We start from the raw sequence: 25229 nt of genomic DNA, 5'->3' as shown, positions 1-25229 counted from the left end.
CATAATCCTAGTCCCATAGATGATGAAATCTGTGCTCTCTATCTGCGTCTGTCCAGAGTTTCTATAAGTCCATCCGTCTGTGTCTGTCCAGAGTTTATATATATCATCCTTCTGTGTCTGTCCAGAGTATGCCGAGTTCCTGCACTGTAAGGACAAGAAGTTTGTGGACTTCGATGAAGTCCGTCGAGAGATCGAGGCGGAGACGGACCGGATCACTGGCTCCAACAAGGGAATCTCCCCCATACCCATCAACCTCCGAGTCTTCTCACCCAACGGTACTGCACACACACACACACACACACACACACACACACACACACACACACACACACACACACACACACACACACATACACACACACACACTAGGGGTGGGCGATATGGACAAAAAATAATATCTCGATATTTTTTGTGATTTTGACGATAGCGATAATTAGTCGATATCCTTTAAAAGTCTGAGTTACTTTACAGCAAATTTTTTTATAAATAGCAACAATAACAATCAATAACCTAACCTGTGACTTTTTTTAACCAAATCAACCCCAATGCATTGTCACTCTACATTAATTCTGCCCCCACCTGTATGTGTGTGGTAATGATGAAGTCTATCAGAATTAAGGCCCGTTCACACCAAGAACAATAAATTCCCTAGATAAGGGGATACATACTATTCTCTTCTCTTTGTGTGTACTAACCCAGTGTGTCACAATTAGCCTAGCTTAGCATAATCCACTGGAACTGGATTAGACCTATTGCATTCATAATGGTCATAAAAAGGTCTTAACTCTTGGATTTAACTTGTTGAAACCTGCAGAAACTCTGAATGCACACACACACACACACACACACACACACACACACGTTTATACCTGCATGTTTCTTTTTTCCCATTTCTAGTCTTGAACTTGACCTTGATTGACCTTCCGGGTATGACGAAGGTCGCTGTGGGAGACCAGCCAGTAGACATTGAGTTCCAGATCAGGGAAATGCTCCTTCAGTTCATCACCAGGGAGAACTGTCTCATCCTGGCTGTGACGCCAGCCAACACTGACCTGGCTAACTCAGACGCCCTCAAGATCGCCAAAGAGGTCGACCCACAGGGTGAGTGTTGGTGCATGTTGGCCTGTGTGTATTTATCTGTTTCAACGACTTTTCCGGTACAGACTAGACTATGAGTATTCATTGATGCCCTGTGTGTGTGTGTTTGTGTTTGTATAATGGGTATTTATGAGAATGCCAGTCAGTTCAGGTCAGTTTTGTGTGTGTGTGTTGGTTGCACATGAATGCATTACTCATTTTAATATGTGAAGTGACCGAAAAGTGACCCCGATGACCTTTTACCTTTGTGCTGACCCCCAGGCCTGAGGACCATCGGCGTGATCACCAAACTGGACCTGATGGACGAGGGGACGGACGCCAGAGACATCTTTGAGAACAAGCTGCTGCCGCTGCGCAGAGGTAACACAAACACACACACACACACACACACACACACACACAGAGACACACACACAGAGAGACATGGAAAGATTGTACACGCATATACAGACGTGCACACATACACATGCATGCAATCAGGCTTACACAGACATAATGTTGACACGACATAAAAGCATCATTTCGTGTGTGTATCCTCCAGGCTACATTGGTGTGGTGAACCGCAGTCAGAAGGACATTGACGGCAGGAAGGACATCAGTGCAGCTCTCAGCGCTGAGAGGAAGTTCTTCCTGTCGCACCCGGCCTATCGCCACATAGCCGAGCGGATGGGCACGCCATTCCTGCAGAAGGCCCTCAACCAGGTGAGTCTGGCCGTCGTCTTACCCATGTCCCACCTGGTCTGATCACCCCGCTGTTGCGTGTGTTTTCTCTGTCTTTAAAGGATCATTAATATAACACAAATTGGCATAGATTGGCTTTTATTGGCACCTGACCTGTTTCACCTAAACCGTCTATAAGATTTAAAAAAAAAGAGCAAAAGAGAAAGACATTTCAAAATGTCAAAATATCTCTCTAGCCTATTTCTCACAATAATTCATAGTTGAGCTCAACTGACTGGCCTCCCAGAGGAAAGCATCTTGTCTCAAAAATTTTAAAGAATTTTGTGATCTTTTTTCAAAGTTCTCAAAATAGCTCATTTGTCTAGCCTATTTCTCACAATAATTCATAGTTGAGCTCAACTGACTGGCCTCCCAGAGGAAAGCATCTTGTCTCAAAAATGTTAAAGAATTTTGTGATCTTTTTTCAAAGTTCTCAAAATAGCTCATTTGTCTAGCCTATTTCTCACAATAATTCATAGTTGAGCTCAACTGACTGGCCTCCCAGAGGAAAGCATCTTGTCTCAAAAATGTTAAAGAATTTTGAGATCTTTTCTTAAAGTTCTCAAAGTTCTCAAGGTTCTCAAGGTTCTCAAAGTGTGGGGCGGTATGAACAGGAGGAAAGGCATAATAATGCCTTTCTGTCTTGACAAGGATGATCATGGATTCAAAACAGAATGGCCACACACAAACCTAGGAGTCATAAACAGACCGACATATGAATTAGAATTCATATTTGAGGTACATTTATCCAGTGGATTGAAACCGTAAATGTATCGTGTAACCAAAATGCGAAAATAGTATTTTAATGTTACCATTTTGCTGGGTGCTAGGGTGATGGAGTCTGGTGGGCTTGAAAAAATTCCCCACCTCCAAAGTGGGGAGTGATTGGAAATGTTTGAGAACCACTAGTCCAAATAGCCTAGAGAAAGGAGACGTCTCATTTTCAATTTGTGCCTTGATCCGTTTCAGACTTCCATTTCTCTTTCTGTACTCCTCTGTACTCCTCTTTGTGCGTCCGGCTTAAGTTTTTTTCTCAATGAACTGTTTGACTGTCACTAAGCACAGTCGCTGTTTTCTTATGTTTCTTCCGAGTTCAGAACTTGACTCTCTCTCTCGCTCTTTGTCAAGTGTTTTCTGTTTTGAAGCTGAAACTGTTCATGGGTCTCATGGGTCGCACTTAGATTATGACAGACTGCATGGTGCTTGATTAATATACCTGTGAAAAGGGACCTGATGAAACCCATGAATATCCATTTGTCATTCTGTAGGTGAAGAGTTCTTTTCCAAAACGCTATATCCATCATTTTAATGAATTTTCGTAAATATTTTTTAAAATAGTTTTTACAACTAATTTCAGTGGAACTGTAATTGGGTTATGTTTAGTCGATCAAAACAAAATAACTGCATTTTTATTGATATTACCTGAAATACACAATTAAATAACATGATTTTTTAATGTTTTGCAAAAATGGATTTATAGCGTTTTGGAAAAGAGCTCTTCAGTTATCCTATTCCTCATAATCTTTCTCATCCAATGATATGTTCATCTCACCATCCACTTGTTGCACAAAAAAATCCGATCCACTGGTCTCCCTCTGCAGCAACTGACCAATCACATCCGCGACACGCTGCCCACCCTGCGCAGCAAACTGCAGTCCCAGCTGCTCTCGCTGGAGAAGGAAGTGGAGGAGTACAAGAACTTCAAGCCCGACGACCCGCAGCGCAAGACCAAGGCTTTACTCCAGTGAGTGTACACACACACACACACACACACACACACACACACATACACGTACACACACATACACGTACACACACATACACGTACACACATACACGTACACACACACACACACACACACACACACACGTACACACACACACACGCACACACGCACACACGCACACACACACACATATACACATACACACACACACACACACGTACACACACACACACACTGACACACACACACACACACACACACACACACACACACACACACACACACAGAGGCTTCCAAATGAATGACCTGCGGTACGAGCGTCTACATGGACACACACATTCACATGCATATATTTACATGCACACAGAAATAGTAAGTACCCTTGCAGAATATTCATTCATTCATTCATTCATTCATTCATTCATTCATTCATTCATTCATTCATTCATTCATTCATTCATTCATTCATTCATTCATTCATTCATTCATTCATTCATTCATTCATTCATTCATTCATTCATTCAGTTTTTTGCTGCAATTCCAGATAGCAGTAAAGAATTGCTAGGAGATTGGCATTTCTTTTGTCCCTTTCCAGAGTATGTTAGTGTATGAACTGACTAGTGGCTCGCAATATTAATTTAGACAACAGACACACAGAGACAGACAATCTTGTACACAGTCCCACTGAACCCGACTCTGTCCTCTCTCCAGGATGGTTCAACAGTTCGGCGTGGACTTCGAGAAGCGCATCGAGGGCTCAGGCGACCAGGTGGACACTGTGGAACTTTCTGGAGGTGCTCGCATCAACCGCGTCTTCCACGAGATCTTCCCCTACGAGCTCTTCAAGGTACCCCCTATATCTAGCTCCAGCAGAATGATCTTCCCCTACGAGCTCTTTAAGGTACCCCCTATATCTAGCTCCAGCAGAATGATCTTCCCCTACGAGCTCTTTAAGGTACCCCCTATATCTAGCTCCAGCAGAATGATCTTCCCCTACGAGCTCTTTAAGGTACCCCCTATATCTAGCTCCAGCAGAATGATCTTCCCCTACGAGCTCTTTAAGGTACCCCCTATATCTAGCTCCAGCAGAATGAGATCTTCCCCTACGAGCTCTTTAAGGTACCCCCTATATCTAGCTCCAGCAGAATGAGATCTTCCCCTACGAGCTCTTTAAGGTACCCCCTATATCTAGCTCCAGCAGAATGAGATCTTCCCCTACGAGCTCTTCAAGGTACCCCCTATATCTAGCTCCAGCAGAATGAGATCTTCCCCTACGAGCTCTTCAAGGTACCCCCTATATCTAGCTCCAGCAGAGATCTTCCCCTACGAGCTCTTTATGGTACCCCCTATATCTAGCTCCAGCAGAATGAGATCTTCCCCTATGAGCTCTTTAAGGTACCCCCTATATCTAGCTCCAGCAGAATGAGATCTTCCCCTACGAGCTCTTCAAGGTACCCCCTATATCTAGCTCCAGCAGAATGATCTTCCCCTACGAGCTCTTTAAGGTACCCCCTATATCTAGCTCCAGCAGAATGATCTTCCCCTACGAGCTCTTCAAGGTACCCCCTATATCTAGCTCCAGCAGAGATCTTCCCCTACGAGCTCTTTATGGTACCCCCTATATCTAGCTCCAGCAGAATGAGATCTTCCCCTACGAGCTCTTCAAGGTACCCCCTATATCTAGCTCCAGCAGAGATCTTCCCCTACGAGCTCTTTATGGTACCCCCTATATCTAGCTCCAGCAGAATGAGATCTTCCCCTACGAGCTCTTTAAGGTACCCCCTATATCTAGCTCCAGCAGAATGAGATCTTCCCCTACGAGCTCTTCAAGGTACCCCCTATATCTAGCTCCAGCAGAATGAGATCTTCCCCTACGAGCTCTTCAAGGTACCCCCTATATCTAGCTCCAGCAGAATGAGATCTTCCCCTAAGAGCTCTTCAAGGTACCCCCTATATCTAGCTCCAGCAGAGATCTTCCCCTACGAGCTCTTTATGGTACCCCCTATATCTAGCTCCAGCAGAATGATCTTCCCCTACGAGCTCTTTAAGGTACCCCCTATATCTCGCTCCAGCAGAATGATCTTCCCCTACGAGCTCTTCAAGGTACCCCCTATATCTAGCTCCAGCAGAATGATAGCTCTTTATGGTACCCCCTATATCTAGCTCCAGCAGAATGATCTTCCCCTACGAGCTCTTTAAGGTACCTCCTATATCTAGCTCCAGCAGAATGAGATCTTCCCCTACGAGCTCTTCAAGGTACCCCCTATATCTAGCTCCAGCAGAATGATAGCTCTTTATGGTACCCCCTATATCTAGCTCCAGCAGAATGATCTTCCCCTACGAGCTCTTTAAAGTACCCCCTATATCTAGCTCCAGCAGAATGATATAATAGCAAAGTAGCGCGAGAGCAACTGTTAAAGCAGGGTGCAGTGGTAACACCAAGGCGACTGATAGGAATGACGCTTTAGGGTGCCGGGGGGGGGGGGTGGTGTGTGACATTCATTCATTCATTCATTCATTCATTCATTCATTCAGCATCCATCCATCCATTGATCCATTCATTCATGAATTCATGAATCCATTCACCCATGCATTCACCCATGCATTCACCCATTCATTCGCCCATCCATTCGCCCATCCATTCGCCCATCCATTCGCCCATCCATTCACCCATGCATTCACCCATCCATTCGCCCATCCATTCACCCATGCATTCACCCATCCATTCGCCCATTCATTCACCCATCCATTCACCCATCCAGTAGCAGCTCTGGGGTTAAGTGTCCAAGGGCAACAAAATGCCAGCTAGCCCAATGCTCTAGCCACACTACACTACCGCTAACCGCAGTGCAGACGTAGCTATAATGTTTCGTGTGTATGTCCTAATGATCTGATCACAGATGAAGTTTGACGAGAAGGAGCTCAGGAGAGAGATCAGTTATGCCATCAAGAACATCCATGGTGTCAGGCAAGTACACTCACCCCGCTGCTACTGTATATGCATTATGCTACTGCACTAAACTATGTTTGACTAACATGTATGCAACACGAGACCACTCAACAAACCATGTATAAATGAAGAACTCTGCGCATCCAAAATCCAAAATCTTCTGCTGTTTCAGGTGCTTCTCAGTAGGACTTACAGGAGAATCAATTAGGAAGGAGACTGGAGCACACTGAATACACTTGCAGTCTTTAATGGTGCAAACAAAAGAACTGACGTTTCGACACTACACAGTAGTGCATTAAAGCATTAAAGCATTAAAGACTGCAAGTGTATTCAGTGTGCTCCAGTCTCCTTCCTAATTGACTCAACAAACCATGTCAGAGATAAAAGCACAAATAAGCATTAGAAATAGAAACGTATGTATATTTTGGCCAAAGTATGTCGTCCAAAGCTTACAGCATATTCGACATAACAACATACTAATCAGACTGAATATATTTCTAATCACCAAAGACTTTTAAATGTTTTAATTATTCTTTTAATCAATTTTATGAGCATTGACCTAAGCATGCTCATAAAATAAACAGTAGCTCTCTGCCATCACGTCTACGCACATCTAAAACAGTATGGCGTTACTAAAGTATCTCTAAACGTTAATGGTGTGCTACTACACAAGTGATACTGGTTGTCTTCTCATATGATATAGAGGTGCATCTCAGACCATTAGAATATCATGCAAAAGCGCATTGCCCTGCTCAGACAGAGAGTTGAAATCCTCCTCTCCTCTGCCAGTGGGTGCCTTCTGATGTTTTAAGATTGTAGATTTTTGATATCCATGAGCTATAACCCGTAATGATCAACATCAGAATAATAATAAAAAAATGCCTTGAAATATTTAACTGGTAGGTGTCGGAATTTAGATTATATTAAACTTTTTCCATGATATTTCCATAATTGTTTGACCTGTATAATTGGGCTCCGTTTCCTAACCACTGTAGTGTCATGACACGGCTTAAGCGCATCAAGGGTTAACATGCAGTGTGCAGTAGGATCGGAACCATAACAGAGTCATCAAGGGTTAACCTGCAGTGCACTAGGATTGGGACCACAACAGAATCATTAAGGGCTAACCTGTCATCAAGGGTTAACCTGCAGTATGCAGTAGGATAGGAGCCACAACAGAATCATCAAGGGTTAACCTGCAGTGTACCGTTAGGATCAGGACCGCATCAAGGGTTATCCTGCAGTGTGCAGTTAGGATCGGGACCACATCAAGGGTTATCCTGCAGTGTGCAGTTAGGATCGGGACCGCATCAAGGGTTATCCTGCAGTGTGCAGTTAGGATCGGGACCGCATCAAGGGTTAACCTGCAGTGTGCAGTTAGGATCGGGACCGCATTAAGGGTTATCCTGCAGTGTGCAGTTAGGATCGGGACCGCATCAAGGGTTAACCTGCAGTGTACAGTTAGGATCGGGACCGCATCAAGGGTTAACCTGCAGTGTACAGTTAGGATCGGGACCGCATCAAGGGTTAACCTGCAGTGTGCAGTTAGGATCGGGACCGCATCAAGGGTTAACCTGCAGTGTACAGTTAGGATCGGGACCGCATCAAGGGTTAACCTGCAGTGTGCAGTTAGGATCGGGACCGCATCAAGGGTTAACCTGTAGTAGGGACCACAACAGAGTCATCAAGGGTTAACCTGCAGTATGCAGTAGGATAGGAGCCACAAAAGAGTCTCTATGTGTTTGTCACCTGTTGAGTTTGTTCCATCTCTCTGTGTTTCCCTGACCGTCTCTCAAGTTCACTCAAGTTCACTCAATTCTTGACTGCTTTTCTCTCACCCACTTTTCTCACTTTGTTGATAATTACAGTATGTCTATCTGTCTATCTATTTAACTGCCCATGTGTTTTTGTTTTTGTTTTTGTCTGAGGTATTCTAGCCTCATTTTGTCAATAGTAAAATGAATTTGAGGGTGAAAGCTGATTCTGTTTTTCTTTTCCCCACTTTCTTCTGCACACATGGCAACACAACTCACCTGTCAACCCCTGTTCTATGTTTGTGTGTGTGTGTGTGCGTGTGTCCCTGTGTGTGTGTGTGTGTGTGTGTGTGTGTGTCTGTGTGTGTGTAATTGTGTGTTCCTTTCTCTCTTTCATTCACATCTCAAATTGTGATCATGTTGAGATGTCTATTCTGTGTTTTCAACAATCCTCTTTCTTTCTTTCTTTCTTTCTCTCCTTCTTCACTATCACCTCACTTCCTAATCTGTCTCGTTGCCCTTGACATCCTGCTCCCCCCCTCTGTTCTTGTCCTGTGTCGTGGTCCCTGTGTGTGCGGCTGTGTCTTTGTACGTCTATGCCCTCAGAACGGGGCTGTTCACGCCTGACTTGGCGTTCGAGGCCATTGTGAAAAAGCAGATCGTTAAGCTGAAGGAGCCGTGTCTGAAGTGTATCGATCAGGTCATTCAGGAACTGATCAACACTGTCAGGCAGTGCAGCTGCAAGGTACCGCTGGAAGGGGACGCAGACTGCAGTACTTCCTCCTGGCCTGCCAGGGCGGCGCTGTGACTGCTGTCCAGCAGGAAACAGTAGGGTTGGAGGAGGCATGGCGCAATTCGGAAAAGGGGGGGGGCTCGAAGGTCCCAGCATGCTCTGCATGCAATGAGAGAGGGTTTTCAAAACGTTTTGTTCCAGTCTTAAGTAATGTTACTGATACATATTCACAGCTGAATCAGTCGTAAAGATAACCAACGTACCAGCTAGTGTCGAAAAAAAACAAGAATTTAGAGCAGATCGACAAATCAGAGCCCAGTTTCCAGACCTTGGTTTTCTACCTCCTGCCTGTTGTGTGGGGTCTAAATGCCCCCTAAATGCCCCCCTTCTCTGACCTCCAACAGCCCTGCTGACTCCCTGCCCAGACGCCCCGGCGCGGGGTTGTTAGTGTGGTTTTATTTGTTGCTGTGATGGACAGACATGTTGAAGGGTTGATGAAGGAGAAAGGCACGGTGTTGGCCTTCATCAACTTGCACTCTCAGAGACCAGCTACAGGTTTTCATATTTACCAGTTACCAGTATTCTCCAACTGAATTGTCTCTAATAAGGTAGTCCATACGTTGGACGTTTTTATTTTTATTATTATTATTTAAAAAAAAGGTTAGCCTAGCTAAGGCTATTATACAACATGGCACTTGTCTTGGCACATTAGAAGTGTCTCTAATAAGGTAGTCCTACTTTAATTTAAAAAAGTTAGCCTAGTTAGCAATTGTAATCAATTGTACAACATGGCACCTCTTCTTGGCACATTACTTGGACAATACTCCATCAGAAGGCAGCAACTCATGCAAGATGGGCGTCCTATACTGTACATCTTCTCCACTGGTGTTGGTGGATGGGGAGAGTTCTCTTCAGTTGGCTGGCTTAGCTTGGCCATCATCATCATCATCATCATCATCATCATGATGATGGCCTCATCATGGCAGATGGGCAATCGGGGCTCTCTCTGTGAGGAGCGAATCTATTGGCTGTTGATGTTGTTAGATTAATCAATGTGGTGATCAAGCAAGCAACATCTTACCTGCTTTTGGTGGTTTAGGTCATCGCAGACAACCTCAACACCAGAGCCATGCTTGCCCAGTCATTAGACAATGTGTGTTTGTGTGTGTGAAGAGCCATCATGATCTCACCTATGCTGCAGTTGGCAAGGAAGCTTGGTGACAGCTGGTGCTGTGGAGTAGTTTGTTTTGTTTGTTTGTTTGTTTGTTTGTTTTTGGTATTATGAATGTAGGACTGGGTGGCCTTGCTTCCCTCGCTCCCCTCTTGCAAGTGCCTAATTGCGATCATCGTTGCCGGTGCCCGAAACCTGTAGCTGGTCTGCCAGAGTGTTGTCTTGAATGAGGACTAATGAACTAAACAATCTTTTTTTTTCTCTTTTCTTGTCTTGTTTTCTTTGTCTTTCTTTATTCTTGCATTGCTTTCACCGCCCTATCTTATATTTATCTGGTCATGCATGTCCACTTCATCAATACTTACCCCCCCCCCCTCCCCCAACCTTCATTATTTCTGCCCTCTCTACTTTCCCATCCACCTGAATATTCATATCCTCCTCCAATCAACACACTGCTCTCCACACCCACCCTCCCTCCCCCCCTTTTCACACATCTTTTCATCCAATGGAAATCCTTCCATTGTGACCCTGTCAAGTCCCAATTTCCTCATCCAATAAAAATGCTTCTTCCTTACCCCCAACCCCCCTACCCCCACCCCCGCCCCAATCTCCCAACCAATCCAACCCACCCCACCTGCCAACCAACCCACCCCACCCGCCAACCAACCCAACCTTGCCATATTAAATTTAATTCAAAACCTTCCCCCTGCCCCTTCACCTGCTCCCTCTACCCGCCCACTTTAAACAAAAAAAACAAAAAAAAAAACAACAATTCCCATGGTGCATCAGGACGGGGCTGTTCACGCCAGACATGGCATTTGAGGCCATCGTGAAGAAGCAGGTCGTTAAGCTGAAGGAGCCGTGTCTGAAATGTGTGGACGTGGTGGTGTCTGAGCTCTCCACGCTGATCCGCAAGTGTACAGAGAAGGTAAAGCGAAGGACACGAAACAGAGGAGGAGGAGGAGGAGTGAGAGAGGACAAGAAAAGAAGGGGGAGAGAACTATAAAGTCAACGGAGACAAGGAAGACATAGTTGGGGGGAGAGAGAGAAAGTGTGTGGGTGTTGAATGAGAGAGCGCAAGAGTGTGTGTGTGTGTGTGTGTGTGTGTGTGTGTGTCCTGGACAGTCTTGGGTGTCCCGGTTGTGTTGTGATGCTGATTGTAGTGTGTATGTGCTCCACTGCTTCCCCAGGGGTGTATTCCAAGAATGAGGATAAGTGACAAACCTGGCTAAATTAACTCAGAAAAAAGGCGAAATTACCCCAGAAAAGGCTAGATTAACTCAGATAAAGGCGAAATTACCTCAGAAAAGGCTAGATTAACCGAGAAAAAGGTTCAATTAACTGAGAAAAGGATAAGTTTCCACAGTAAAAGGTTCAATTAACTGAGGAAAAAGGCTAAAATAAAGAAAAGGCTGTTAGCGATCTGATGAAAAATGCTGGTCAGACCTACCCTGGCTGATACCAAACTGATTCTCATCTCAATTCAGTAAACAAAGGCTTTAAATGCAGTTGTTTACTCAGTCCTATAGAAAATGCACATCTGTGTCATTTAGCAATGACGTCACTGGCGCAGCCATTGGTAGAGCTCAAGGCACTGCTAACCATACAGTACTCCTCTAGTTTATTCCCATAAGTAGTTTGAGAGTTGTTTTCCTCCATAACAACTAATGCTAATCTAAAGATAGCTGTGGCACAAGCGACCGTAATCTGACCACATACGGGTCCAAGCACACACACAGCAGGGATTTGAGTTTGGTTCCGACCTGCAGTCAGTTTTCCGATGCTACTCCTCCCTCCTATCTCTCCCCCCTCACTTGCTTACTGTTACCCTCAGCTTCTCTCTCCGCATGGAGTTAAACCCCCAGAATCTACAAAATGTTCATCTTGAGTTCATGTTGGGTAACAGGCTAGTTTTACCAATGACTGCAATAAACACACACACACTTAGCATGAACTCTTGGGACACATTACATTTTACTCAACAAATAATTATTTATTATTTAAAAATAATAATAATAATAAAAAAGCATATCTACTCCATAGGATTATAATGTAAAACAGACACAGATATCTTTTAAAATATGCTATGTGTGAACACAGCCTAATTGGTTAACTTCATGGCATTATTTCATAGTCACAGTACTCCTGCACTGGGAGGTTTCTAACTTGTTCTAAATATTTTGTTAATGTTTATATTTGTGAATCAACCCTGGCTGTCAGGAACGTGTGTTAAGTGTGTTAAATAATATGTATCATTATTATTTTTTTATTCTGAGTTAATTTAGCTCACGATATTATTATTATTATTATTATTATTATTATTATTATTTATCTTACATTATTGGAATGCACCCCTTATGTCCTCACCCGTACTCTCCAGTTCATGTTTTGCCCCACTTGTCCAGTCAAAAGCTGTCTCTTCCCTGTTTTGCCCCACTTGTCCAGTCAAAAGCTGTCTTTTCCCCTTTCCTCCAATGGATTAACCTCACACTGGTGATTTTTATTCCTTTGAAGTCGAGTCACTCATTTTTTTCCCCTTTGTTTTTCTGCCAATGACGATCCCGCTCTCTCTCTCTCTCTCTCTAGCTTTTGGTTGACACACCAATCCAATAACCGAATCATTCCGAATCATTCCCCCACTCCAATTCCCTGATTGGACAGTAACCATTCCTTGTCCGTCCTGTAATCTTGTCGTACTGGAACACACGCTCTCTTCATTGTAGTTCCCTGACACTGTCCTAGCGGTGCGAGTTGAACCAATATCCAACTTTCTTTGGAGTGTGTGTGTATGTATGTATGTGTGTGTGTGGGTGGACATCTACAACACACCACTGACAACACATCGCTTCAGTCCCCAAAGTTTCTTCCCCATCTTTAATCCTCTTCTACTGGGCCCTCACTAACATACTCACAGGTCACACTGTTGCACAAATTCTGCAAATTAAAAAAAAAAAATGTTTGATGAACGGAGGAGTTCTATTTAAGAATGTACACGATTTATACACAAGACCAAACAAATCTCATTAGCAACATTTGGCAAAATTATGTTAGAAAATAAAAAATGTTGTCCCCAGATTGTGTTGCAGAAATTGCAGAAAAAAACATATTTCCCCGAGAATTCCTAACATACAGTACGCAAATATGCAATAACAATCTTGCTCTAACACACCCCTACTGTTCACACTCTCTCTTGGAGCTCAGCTTATTGCTCATCGTGCTTCAATCATAGTGCGGTCGCTCCACTCACTGCATGCTACTACCCACGGTGCACCTCTCTACAAGGGCTCTTCAATCCTCTTACCCCATTTCTCCTGTGAACTGTTTGGCTGTGTGTGTGTGTGTGTGTGTGCGTGTGATGTGGTTGTGTGATGTGTGTGCGTGTGCATTGCTCTGCATGATTTTAGAGAGTTAAAAAAAATAGGTATTTATGTGAGGCTAAGCTTGAATGCAAGCTGTAGTACAAGTGTGTGTGTGTGTGTGAGAGAGAGAGAGAGAGAGACAGACAGACAGAGAGAGAGAGCGCATGTGCATGTCTGTGCATATGCATGTCTGCATATGCATGCAATTGTAGTTTTTGGTGTGTTTGTGTGTGTTTCTTCAACTTCTGCAGTAGTGGGTGTGTGTGTGTGTGTTTGTTTATCCAGCTGACGTCCTACCCTCGACTACGGGAGGAAACTGAGCGGATCGTCACCACCCATGTGAGGGAGCGAGAAGGCAAGACCAAAGAGCAGGTACTATCTATATGCTACATGTACAGTGTATAATGTACTATCTATATGCTACATGTACAGTGTATAATGTACTATCTATATGCTACATGTACAGTGTATAATGTACTATCTACGTATATGCTACATGTACAGTGTATAATGTACTATCTTTATGCTACATGTATAATGTACTATCTACTGTATGCTACAGCTATAACGTTGACAGTATTTCCATACATCAGTATGTAGCATTCTTTACTGTTCTGAAGTGCTGTAAATCTATTCCATGAGACCCGTGGCAGACTTCTACTAATCCTCCGTCCCATAATGCATCACGAGCTGTTGTTCTCTGTTTGCCAGGTCTTGCTCTTGATTGACATGGAGCTCTCCTACATCAACACCAACCACGAGGACTTCATCGGATTCGCCAAGTGAGTGAGACTGTGCTGATTATGCTTGGGGTAGAGAGGACACATAGGGCCCTAACTGACATGGGGGATGGGGGGTGGGGGGTGAAGTTCAAAGGAAGGTTCAACAAGGGAAGTTTATTAGGATTATTGAGTTATTACATGGGTTATTAGGCATGAACTACAGTTATTGGGTATTGTGTGGTGTATAGGCATTATGGGATTGTAGTCATTTAAGAGAGCATGTAGCCATGCCTTTGCAAACAAATATATAGATATATATTTTAAAACTGTCGAAGCAGTATGATTGTTGTATTACTATTATATTACTATTCCTCTGTTATTGACCTGCAGATAAAACCTACTGAAATGAGTTAGAAATCATTTTTGTGTCTGTGTGTGTGATTTCTAGTGCTCAGCAAAGGACGGCCAACGTGAGCAAGAAGAGAGCCATGCCCAACCAGGTAACTCAATGGCGCACACACACACACACACACACACACACACACACACACACACACACACACACACACACACACACACACACACACACACACACACACACACACACACACGTGAGCAGGACGCTCCGACAACTTCAGCTGTTCTCCTTTTCTGCTTCTGTAGCAATCAGTGCCTGCCCACTTAGTGCACCGCTGTCTGTGTCATAACACACACCGACAGAGAGTGGGTGAAATGTCACGCACACAAACACACACACACACACACACAAACATACACACACACACACACAAACACACACACACACACACTGTCTCACTCTCTTTGTCACTCTCGCTCACACACACATACACTCACACAGATGCACACACTCACACTCTCGCACACACACACAGAGGATCCCTAGCGGAACCCAGATCATGTGACCCTTCCCTTCCTGTCCGCTGGCGTGGGTCACCCAGAGTTGATACCGTCAGCTCCCGCCCCCCGCGTCTCCCTCACCAACAACAGGAAGCTCCCAGCATGCTCTTCCTTCCTGTGTCTGTGATGTGATGAGAGTGTTCTTTTTTTGTGGTCAGCCCAAGTAGACTTGTTAACTGTCTACTGCACCGCTCAGACTAGACCCCCCTGAGTGAATAGATGCAATGCATGAGAAGAGAGAGAGTGTGTGTGTGTGTGTGTGTGTGTGTGTGTGTGTGTGTGTGTGTGTGTGTGTGGAGCTCTCTTGATCACATCATTCAGTCAATGTCAGTGATGAGCCCTTGGCTGAGTCTCAAACCGCCTACTTGCACACTTCAAACACTTAGGTTAGTTTAAGTACATAGTGCAGATACTGGGACAATACTAACCACTGAATAGTGGGCACAGTGCAAGTAATCACTCAGTGCACACTTGCAGTGTACTGAGGGAAGTATGCTGGTCTATGGTGCAGCCCCAGAGAAACGTACAGTAGTAGAGCTGTGACGAGTTCACAGAGAGTACAGAAAGTAAAACTCTTATGGGAGGCTGGTTGGTGCACCACTAGAGATAAAGTTTCAAAGCAATTAAGTACACTTCAACACAGCAATTAAGTACATTTCAACAGCAATTAAGTACACTTCAATAGCAATTAAGTACACTTCAACAACAACTAAGTACACTTCAACAACTAAGTACACTTTGGACATTATTAGATGTTTTTGGGGGCACTCATTTTATCATTGTGTTCTGTGTGTCATTATCATGCATGTTATTGCCACAGTATTGGCACCAGTAGTAAGAAGCTCGACTGCCTCTTATTCTGCGTGTGGGCCCCTGTGGTCCTCAGTGTTCAAGAGCATGTGACTGTCTTCTTTGACCTCTCTTTCGTTCCCCCTCTTCTATTTCTCTCTCTCTCTCTCACTCTCTCTCTTCTTTTTCCCCTGTGCTGATTATGCTCTTTCTTTTCTGACTGTCCCTTTCTCACTTCTTCCCTTTTTCATCTATTCTTTATGTTTTCTCTTTTCTTCCAAACCATTACTCTCTCTCCCTCTCTCTCTCTCTCTCTCTCTCTCTCTCTCTCTCTCTCTGCTGCCCTATTATTCCTTCCCTGTGAAAGGGGGAGATTCTGGTAAGTCATCTCTGCTCTACTGACACTCTAGTTTTTAACATCTATTTTCCATCACGCTCTAACTGACTCGTCGTCTAACTGGAGCTCTCAGAAAAATCGCCTTAGTTAGCGGCTGGTAAGTTATTGCTTAGTTGACGTTGCCCAAATGGTTCCTATTCTTCACACACACACACACACACACACACACACACACACACACACACACACACACACACACACACACACACACACACACACACACACACACACACACACACACACACACACACACACACACAAACACACAAACTACATCAACAATATGTGCATATAAACATATACTGTTGACTGTAAAAAAAACACTTCATGATGTCAAATCTGCAGAGACTGTCTTTTTTAACTGTCAATTGATGTTTAATCTGTGCACACTTATAGCATAGCACCTATGCTAAGTAGCATTGCTGGTGGTCACCTGGTTTGCTTATCTGAAGATTTTATACATTTGAGACTTTGTACTTTGTACTTGTATCATCTGTGACTTTGCTGTATGTCTTGTGATCCTGTGGGCGCACATGCTGTAGTTTGGCCAAGACGAGGACAAGGTTAGACTCAAAGGAGTTTGGTTTTAACTTGCAGATCAATCTTGTTAAAAACCACAAGGTTGAAGGAAACAATGGCCTTTACCCAGAGCTGTGGAGTAGTCCCGGGTCCTCTCCAGGTTCCATAGTTAGTAGCTGACTGATTTCACTAGACAGAAAACTAGCTTAGTTAGAAAATACACTACTCACAAAAAGTTAAGGATATCTGGCTTTCAGGTGAAATTTGAATGTTTCAGTACAAATAGCACTGAAACTTTGAACTGTTGGACAACAGTTTCGAGAAGGTCACATTAAATTCACCTGCAAAGGTAGTGGATTTTAGGTTCATCCTGAAATTTCACCCGAAAGCCGAATATCCCAGACTTATTTGTGAGTAGTGTATTCAGGGATACTTATTCATAGGTTTATAGATGCCTTTACCCAAACTGACTTCACAATATACTGCATTTGTAGTGCTTTTGAAGGGCACCCAAAGAGCTGTAAAGTGAATTCCGGGGGAGTCTCATTAACCACCCCCAACGAGCAGCACCCACCAGGGTTGTGCATGACAGCCATTTTATTTATCTATTATCAACACACACCAGCTTGTGGTGGAAAGTAACACATAACAGCATTAACGATCTCAACCTGAACCTGGACCTACACTCTAAAAAATGCTGGGTTAAAAACAACCCAAATTTAGTTATTTTCAACCCAACTGCTGAGTAAAATGGGGTCCAACACAGCATTGGGCTATCTCAACCCAGCAAATTGGGTTATTAAATTTAACCCAGCGGATGGGTTGATATTTTAACCAATGTGTTGGGTTATTTAGACACGAATGTTTAGTTAAATTTACATAATGTTTGGGTTATATTTGAAACCAAATCCCAAAAAAATCCACTGGTTTATTTTTAAAACACTTCACTTAAATAGCCAAACTTAAAGTCACACATTTTGTTGACAGCTTGGATACAGACAACATATTATATGGGCAAGAATAGCCATGCAATGAAATAAAACAGACATGATTATTTATTTTATACTTTTCTTTATTTTTGAACAGTCTGTGATAGCCTACTTCCATGAAGGCAGGCAGATTCCACGGTCCGTTTCGGGGGTCAGCCCTGTCAATCAAAGAAAAAAAGAGAATCAGTTATTTACAGAGCTTTATATCAAGACTTCCATGAACCATTATCAATTAATGATGTTGACAAACATTAAAAATCCACCAGGAGACCTAATATTATGGCGTTGTTTTAAACCTAACACGGGTAATACAAAACGTGCGTTTGGAGATGAGCTGGATAAGCAGGCTAATAAACGTAATTTCAGTAGTGGCGATGCTAACGTTAGCTAGCCAATGTTAGCACGTTATTCAGTCAGTGGATCCAAGGTGTTTGTAACGCTACTACCAAAATACACCCAATAAGTAACATGGCTATAATATGAAGTTACCCTAAATTAGTTAATAAGATGTTGTTTGCCATGATTATAACCGTCAGTCACGTGTGTTGGGCAGAGACTACTTCGCTGTATTGGCTAACATTAGCTGATAAACCTCAGCTGCACCACAAAGCATAATTTTGTTACTTGTCTGCTAACATTACCTACAGCTGTTATGCTAATTTTAGTTTGTTGTAAAAGTTCGTTTTGTTTCTGTTCAGCGGTTCATACCCAGTGAACACAGAACTGTGTTTTTTATGAGTCTGTCTTTGTGTAGATTTAACATGAACAGATATTGTTGTTAATGTTAACTTAGCTTAGCTAATATAGCTGGCATGCTTGAGGCTGAATGAAATCGTCAGGCAGAATATTCATTCATATCACAAAGGGTATGTCTCTGGGTGGACTTTTAAAATCCGTCTGGATTTCTTTTTAAAATGCAGAAGTTAAAAACAGATACATACCTTCCAAAATCGCCTGATTTCCATTGCATTTTTTGGCAGCAGCTGCTGGACTGGACGGTTGAAAGAATGTCTACCGTACCGATTTTTTTCTTCAACCTCTCAAATAACTATGCAGCTGTGTTAAAGTCACCCAGGTGCTGGGTAGTGTGCTCCACATCAGGTGGGGGAGAAGAGGGGCACAGTCCTAAATGGTCAACCCAGCAGCGCTGTACTATCAACCCAACAAGCTGGGTTACAGAAATGACCCAATACGAGTTAAAACAACCCAATAAAATGACCCAGCAGCCTCAACCCAGCAGTTGGGTTGAAAAAATAACCCAGCATTTTTTAGAGTGTAGAATAAGAACACAGCGGAAAAGGCATTGTCTCTGCTGCGGTACCTCAGCAACATGTCTTGGAAAAGTGGACATCTTTCTCTCTCTCGTTTTCCCAAATCTTCTCCACTGTAAATACACACATTCTGGGGTTCTGAGATGTGAGAGCTATTTTAATATTCCAGCTGTGTTACACACATTCTGGAATTCCATAGGTTGCAGGGACCTAAATCACTGTGAGAACGTATTAAATTCGTCCTCATTCTACATGTATGTTGTGTTCAAACTGGGACCTTAGAAATGAAAATGGTGTTTAAGGGTTTTTAGCTCATACAGGTTAATGTAATTACAAGATTACTATTATGTTAGTATAGGTTTAAGTTAGATGTTATATTGTAATATTGATGTTTAATACTCAGATTAATGTATTGGGACCTAATGGGTCTCACATACTACAGATTAAGGACTATACAAGTATTTCCTGTGCCAGAATGTGTCTATTAAGAATTTGTTTTACAATAATTAGTTTTACAGTTTCAAATGTGTTTTTCACATATTTACTGAATGCATCTGTGTGAGATGAGAACTGCTGTGGGGACTGTTTTTGTCTTCTGGTTGTACTGTATGGTACTGTATGTGTGCTGTGTCCTAATACTGGGGTAGTCTCATCTCTCAGGGAACATTGCCTCCCTGTGGTAAGAAGGGGGCATTGCCTTCCTTACCACTGAAGAGTGAAGGATGCAGCTAACTATACAGTACATTTAAATCTTGGCTTGGGGGTTCTTATCTTATTTTATTGTGCTTGAAAGAACTTTTGTTTTGAAGTTACACTCTCTAATGTGCTTGTATGTTAACGTCAATGTACTGACTATTGAATATAACGTGACATTTAAACTTTTGGCCTAAATTGACCTTGATTATTGATGGGGCATCTTTCCTATTTGTGAAAGAGGCTTATGCGTTTTTTCAAATGTGTATGCACATGACGCGTACAGTATGTTTGGTACCACTTTCGCTCTGTTTTGCATTTTGTTTGGTCCGATCCTTTCTCATCCCAGTGCTTTAATTAACCTTTTAGAAAGATAACAAACAATAACACTGTAGTCACAAACCAACAGCAGCATGTGTAACACACCATAATAACTCACCCTGTCAACATAGTGACCCTAACCTTGTAAGCATGACTACTACCTTTTGGCATGTTGGTTTTGCTTCTAGGGACGTGGGGCTTTCTTCCACAGAAATACTGTACGAGATAAGTTCCTACTGTCTAGCTTTTGTAAGCTATTCATTTGTCTCTGTCAACTCTCACCGTCTCTCTCTATCTATCTAGTATCTACCTATCTATCTCTCTCTCTCTCTCTATCACTCCTTTGCTCCCTCGTTAAACTACTAACCTCACTATGTGTAACTTGCTTTTGTGCATCAAGCTTCATGCTTGAGCTGATGACCAGAAACAACGCTAAGCGGCTTTTAATGATGCTAAGCGTAACCGTTTTCATGAAACGCTGCTAAGCTAGGCTAAGCTGCTAACCGTCATCTGCATCCCAACATATGTAACCTTTTAACCTCCATAACTTGTAACCAAAGGTGAAAGGACCTAACTAGGTTAACCATCGGTGAAGGTTTAAGGTGAAAACTATGTGGTAGGCTACAGCCTAATGAGATGTACACTGTGTGGAAAATGCATCTTGACTTTGCTACTCCTTCATTGCAGGACATCAGTACTTTAAGCAAAGGGTTCTATTTACTGATATATTAATGATGATAATAATAATAATAATAATATTCATATTAATCATAATAATAATAATAATTAATGTTTTGCTGGTTCCATTATTCTCTCTCTCTTAACCAGATGTGCTTTTATGAATGTAGCATTTAGCTTAATGAGTAACCCAGTATGAAACCTCACAACCAAACAAACAAATTAGAAAACTCACACACAGAGGTATAAAAGGTATAATAACCATGAAAGTAACTATTTTCCTGTGAAGGTACTTTCCTTATATCTCTGTTTATGTCTGTCTTGCTTCTCATGGAGGTATGTCATGCTAACATTGTCATTGCTGTATAGTAGGCCTAGTATTAGTACCAATTGATATGTATCAAAGTGAATTAAGACAAAAATGTATGTAGCCTACTTATACGTACTCGTTTGGCTGACGAATTTTATCCAAAAAATATTTGTGTAGAGTTTCTATGTCCAATTATTTTATAACTCTGAATAAGCTCTGGTCCTGACCTCTGTGAGAGCCACTAGGTCTCTGCACCAGATCGAGACCAGAACTGGCGGCCATCTTGGGCTATAGCTGCATGACAGGCCTCGGTGAACCTGAAGGGGTATACTACTAAGTGGGGTTACCGTGGTTACTCAGACAGTTACTTCAGGAGTTACCGCTGATCTTAAAACTATACTATACTCCCTTCAGAGGCAGGACGTGCAGTAAAGCGTTCTTTTACTGATCAGCTGTTACTCCCAAAGTTACTGAGGGTAAGCCGATGACCTTGTTTCGAAGTATCCCCCCCGCCCTCTCCCTTGTCAGTGTAAACACATAAGCTTCAGCATCAGCCAATGAGCTGCCCCAGAGGAGAAGGTTGAGAAGGTGTGTAATTGGTTACTGCTCAGATCTCACTGCTGTCGTCCCACCCCTGTGCTTGCAGGTGATCAGACGCGGTTGGTTGACCATCAACATCAGCATTATGAAGGGCGGGTCTAAGGAGTACTGGTTTGTGTTGACAGCAGAGTCTCTGTCTTGGTACAAGGATGATGAGGTAAGTAGTAGACTCTTTCAGTGCTTTTGGCTAAATTGTGGATGTGTGAGTAACCTCTGTTACTAGGGTAACATTAGTGTGGGTAACCTCTGTTACTGGGGTAACCTGAGTGTGGGTAACCTGTGATACTAGGGTAACGTATGTTACTAGGGTAACCTGAGTGTGGGTAACTTGTGTATGTGCAGGTGACCTGTGTGAGTAATCTGGGTAAAACTGATATGGGTGATATATCTAGTTGTGTTTTGATGTTTTTTGCATGTATGAAATGGGATGGAAAGCATGTTCTTTATTTATTTTTTATTGTTTTTTGTTTGTTTTTATCAGGAGAAAGAAAAGAAATATATGCTTCCTCTGGATAACCTGAGGATCAAAGATGTGGAGAAGGGCTTCATGTCAACCAAACACACCTTTGCCATCTTTAACACTGAACAAAGGTGTGTGTGTGTGTGTGTGTGTGTGTGTCTGTGTGTCTGTGTGTGTGTGTGTGTGTCAGATTTGTGTTATAGCATAGTACTTTAGAAAGGATTGATTGTACAGTACCTGATGTCTAATAATGTATATTGTGACTGTGTAGTACTCCTGTAACGAAGAAAGCTATGTAGCTTGAAGTGCAGCCCGTTCTCCTATCCTTTAATTAATTAAAGGTTTGATGTGTTTGTGCAGGAATGTGTATAAGGACCTGCGCCAGATCGAGTTGTCATGTGACTCTCAGGATGACATAGACAGCTGGAAGGCCTCTTTTCTCAGGGCTGGGGTTTTCCCAGAGAATGACCAGGTACCGACATCATTTTTGATTTGATGTCATTTCCTGTGTCTTGCTGTGCATGCCTCTCCAATGTACACACAGTCCATTCCCAGTGTGTATTTTCCACCGAGTTTGTGTCTTGAGTCTGTCTTCTCCGTCGAGATGTAGGCACAATATGGATGTCTATTTTTCCCTTAAAACCCCCTATATAGAGATTTTACTCTTATCCTATATGGTCAGTTTCTCTCACAGTGACCCCTGATTGGAAGCCCTCTGTTTATCTTTTTCTCTATGCTCTTCTCCTCCCTCTCTACTAGTCAGGTCTGGCTTTGGCCTCACTCTGAACCCTTACCTCCAGGATATGACTCAATCTGCTTCATCATCTCCTGTCAAAATGCTCCTCGCTAGATATCTCGTTGAGCCTATCTATCTATAGAATCTAAAGCTTTTACCACAAACAAACTTTCCTCTACATTTTCTTCTCTGTCACTCACTTTCCTAATCGGTCTCCGCCCCCCGCCTGTATCCTGTTGCACTAGTTACCTATAGGTATGGATTTTCAACTTTTTTGGTTCATACAAAGGTTGTAGGACATATATAAACCTTATTGTGGATACAAGGTTTACACATTTTCATACAAGAGATATATGTTTGCATACAAAGGTTACATTTCACATCATACATGTTTAGGATATACTTCATAGTATGGCATAGTAAAGCAATTTGCAAAGCGCAGCAAAGCATAGCAGCAGCAATATACAGTATATTTATGCAGGGCCTGTCAGACTCGTACAGTATATGTAAGACTCAGATTCTGTCCCTATAGTCTTCCCTCACCCTCCCCTTATGCCTTATCTGTTCTTGTTTTCTTTTCTTTTCTGTTTTTTATTTTTATTGGCATACGGTTCAGGTGTAACAAACTTGATTCACTTTTTTTTCGCTTTATTCCATTGTCTTTTGACATGATTCGTTCCACATTTATGGGTGTTCTTCAGTTTTTCCATGCACTTTCTGCTGTGCATGTCTCCAATGTACACACAGTCCACTCCCAGTGTATATTTTCCGCTGAGTCCCTGTCTGAGTCCCTGTCTGAGTCCCTGTCTGAGTCCCTGTCTGAGTCCCTGTCTGAGTCATCGTCCGTGTCTGAGTCCCTGTCTGAGTCTGAGTCCCTGTCTGAGTCTGTCTTCTGTTCCAGGCGGACACAGAGGAGACGAGGGAGGGCAGCGACAACAGCATCTCCATGGACCCGCAGCTGGAGCGGCAGGTGGAGACCATCAGGAACCTGGTGGACTCCTACATTGGCATCATCAACAAGTCCATCCGCGACCTCATGCCCAAGACCATCATGCACCTCATGATCAACAGCGTCAGTGCACCTATACTCGTTACTCTATACCCTATACGTTAAACTCTTTACTCTATACCCTATACGTTAAACTCTTTACTCTGTACCAGTCATATCACTATGCCTCGAGTCCCAGTCCAGGTTCGAGTCTCCAGTGTTCAAGTCCGAGTCAAGTCCAAATCATTACCAAAAAAAAATCCAGGGCAAGGCAGTCGAGTCACTATTGAAGTTTACCCTTTATTGTAGGAACATGGCGTGATGTGTGATCTACGACATGAAGCAGTAGCATTCCATTGCACAAATATTAATATTAAAAATAATGTAGATATTAAAATCATACATTAAATAATATTCCAATGACCTATTACAATTCTATCCTAATGACGTAGAGTCTTCGTCTCAATTTTCGAGTCCGAGTCATTCAGTGCTCAAGTCCAAGTCAAGTCACGAGTCTCTAAATTTAGCTAAAGACTCGGGCTCGAGTACTTAAACACACTACTCTATACCCTATACTCTATACTTTATTCCCTACACCTTACACCATTGGTTCTACATTTTTCACAATGAGTACCACCTCGGAAAACAATTGGCTCTCCAAGTACGTACCACCATTATGACGGCCATTAAAATACGCTATACTCTATACTGCTTCCAAAATTCAGCTTTGTAGTCCTTGAAGAATCCAGGGAAATATATTTTTGACTTGGTAACACTGAGCATAACCCACTCCACATGGCATAATTTAATAATAATGAAGCTTTTTTTTAACGTTTATTTATGTCCCTGCCTCTTCAGGCGAAGGAGTTCATCCACTGTGAGCTGCTCTCCTACCTGTACAGCTCGGGCGACCAGAGCAGCCTGATGGAGGAGTCGGCCGATCAGGCCCAGCGACGCGACGAGATGCTGCGCATGTACCATGCCCTCAAGGAGGCGCTCAAGATCATCGGGGACATCAGCACCACCACCATCTCCGTGCCCGTTCCTCCACCCGTTGATGACAACTGGCTGCAGAAGGAAAGCAGGTACTTTCGCATCATATTACATTACATTACATTACATTACATATTTACATTACTTTACATTACATTTACATTACATTTACAGCCTACCTGACATCCCTCATTCACACACACACACACACACACACATTCACACACACACACACACACACATTCTCTCTATCGCTCTCTCTCTCTCTCTCTCTCTCTCTCTCTCTCTCTCACACACTCACACTCACACACACACACACACTCTCACACTCTC

General features: G+C 42.9%; 1 protein-coding gene across 7 annotated transcripts in view; it reads left to right on the top strand.

Moving 5' to 3' along the window:
* The window catches only part of LOC134085375 (dynamin-2-like), a 39457-nt gene that overhangs the window by 10917 nt on the left and 3311 nt on the right, over positions 1-25229 (top strand). For 2 of the 7 annotated variants that reach the window (XM_062539948.1, XM_062539944.1), the window contains exons 3-19: positions 126-275; positions 898-1101; positions 1360-1458; positions 1640-1800; positions 3420-3562; positions 4257-4392; positions 6446-6513; positions 10943-11081; positions 13798-13884; positions 14224-14294; positions 14683-14734; positions 20320-20349; positions 21766-21876; positions 22201-22310; positions 22540-22651; positions 23817-23987; positions 24762-24988. In XM_062539948.1, the coding sequence (XP_062395932.1) occupies positions 126-275; positions 898-1101; positions 1360-1458; positions 1640-1800; positions 3420-3562; positions 4257-4392; positions 6446-6513; positions 10943-11081; positions 13798-13884; positions 14224-14294; positions 14683-14734; positions 20320-20349; positions 21766-21876; positions 22201-22310; positions 22540-22651; positions 23817-23987; positions 24762-24988 (2071 nt within the window). Of the gene's footprint in view, positions 1-125; positions 276-897; positions 1102-1359; positions 1459-1639; positions 1801-3419; positions 3563-4256; positions 4393-6445; positions 6514-8855; positions 8995-10942; positions 11082-13797; positions 13885-14223; positions 14295-14682; positions 14735-20319; positions 20350-21765; positions 21877-22200; positions 22311-22539; positions 22652-23816; positions 23988-24761; positions 24989-25229 lie in introns of all 7 variants that reach the window. The other 5 variants (XM_062539945.1, XM_062539943.1, XM_062539949.1 and 2 more) reach the window with 3 other exon arrangements.

The sequence above is a fragment of the Sardina pilchardus genome, chromosome 1 (assembly GCF_963854185.1).
Source record: "Sardina pilchardus chromosome 1, fSarPil1.1, whole genome shotgun sequence".
Taxonomy (NCBI): Eukaryota; Metazoa; Chordata; class Actinopteri; order Clupeiformes; family Clupeidae; genus Sardina; species Sardina pilchardus.
The sequence above is the reverse complement of the archived record's forward strand: the minus strand, read 5'-3'. Positions and strand labels throughout refer to the sequence as shown.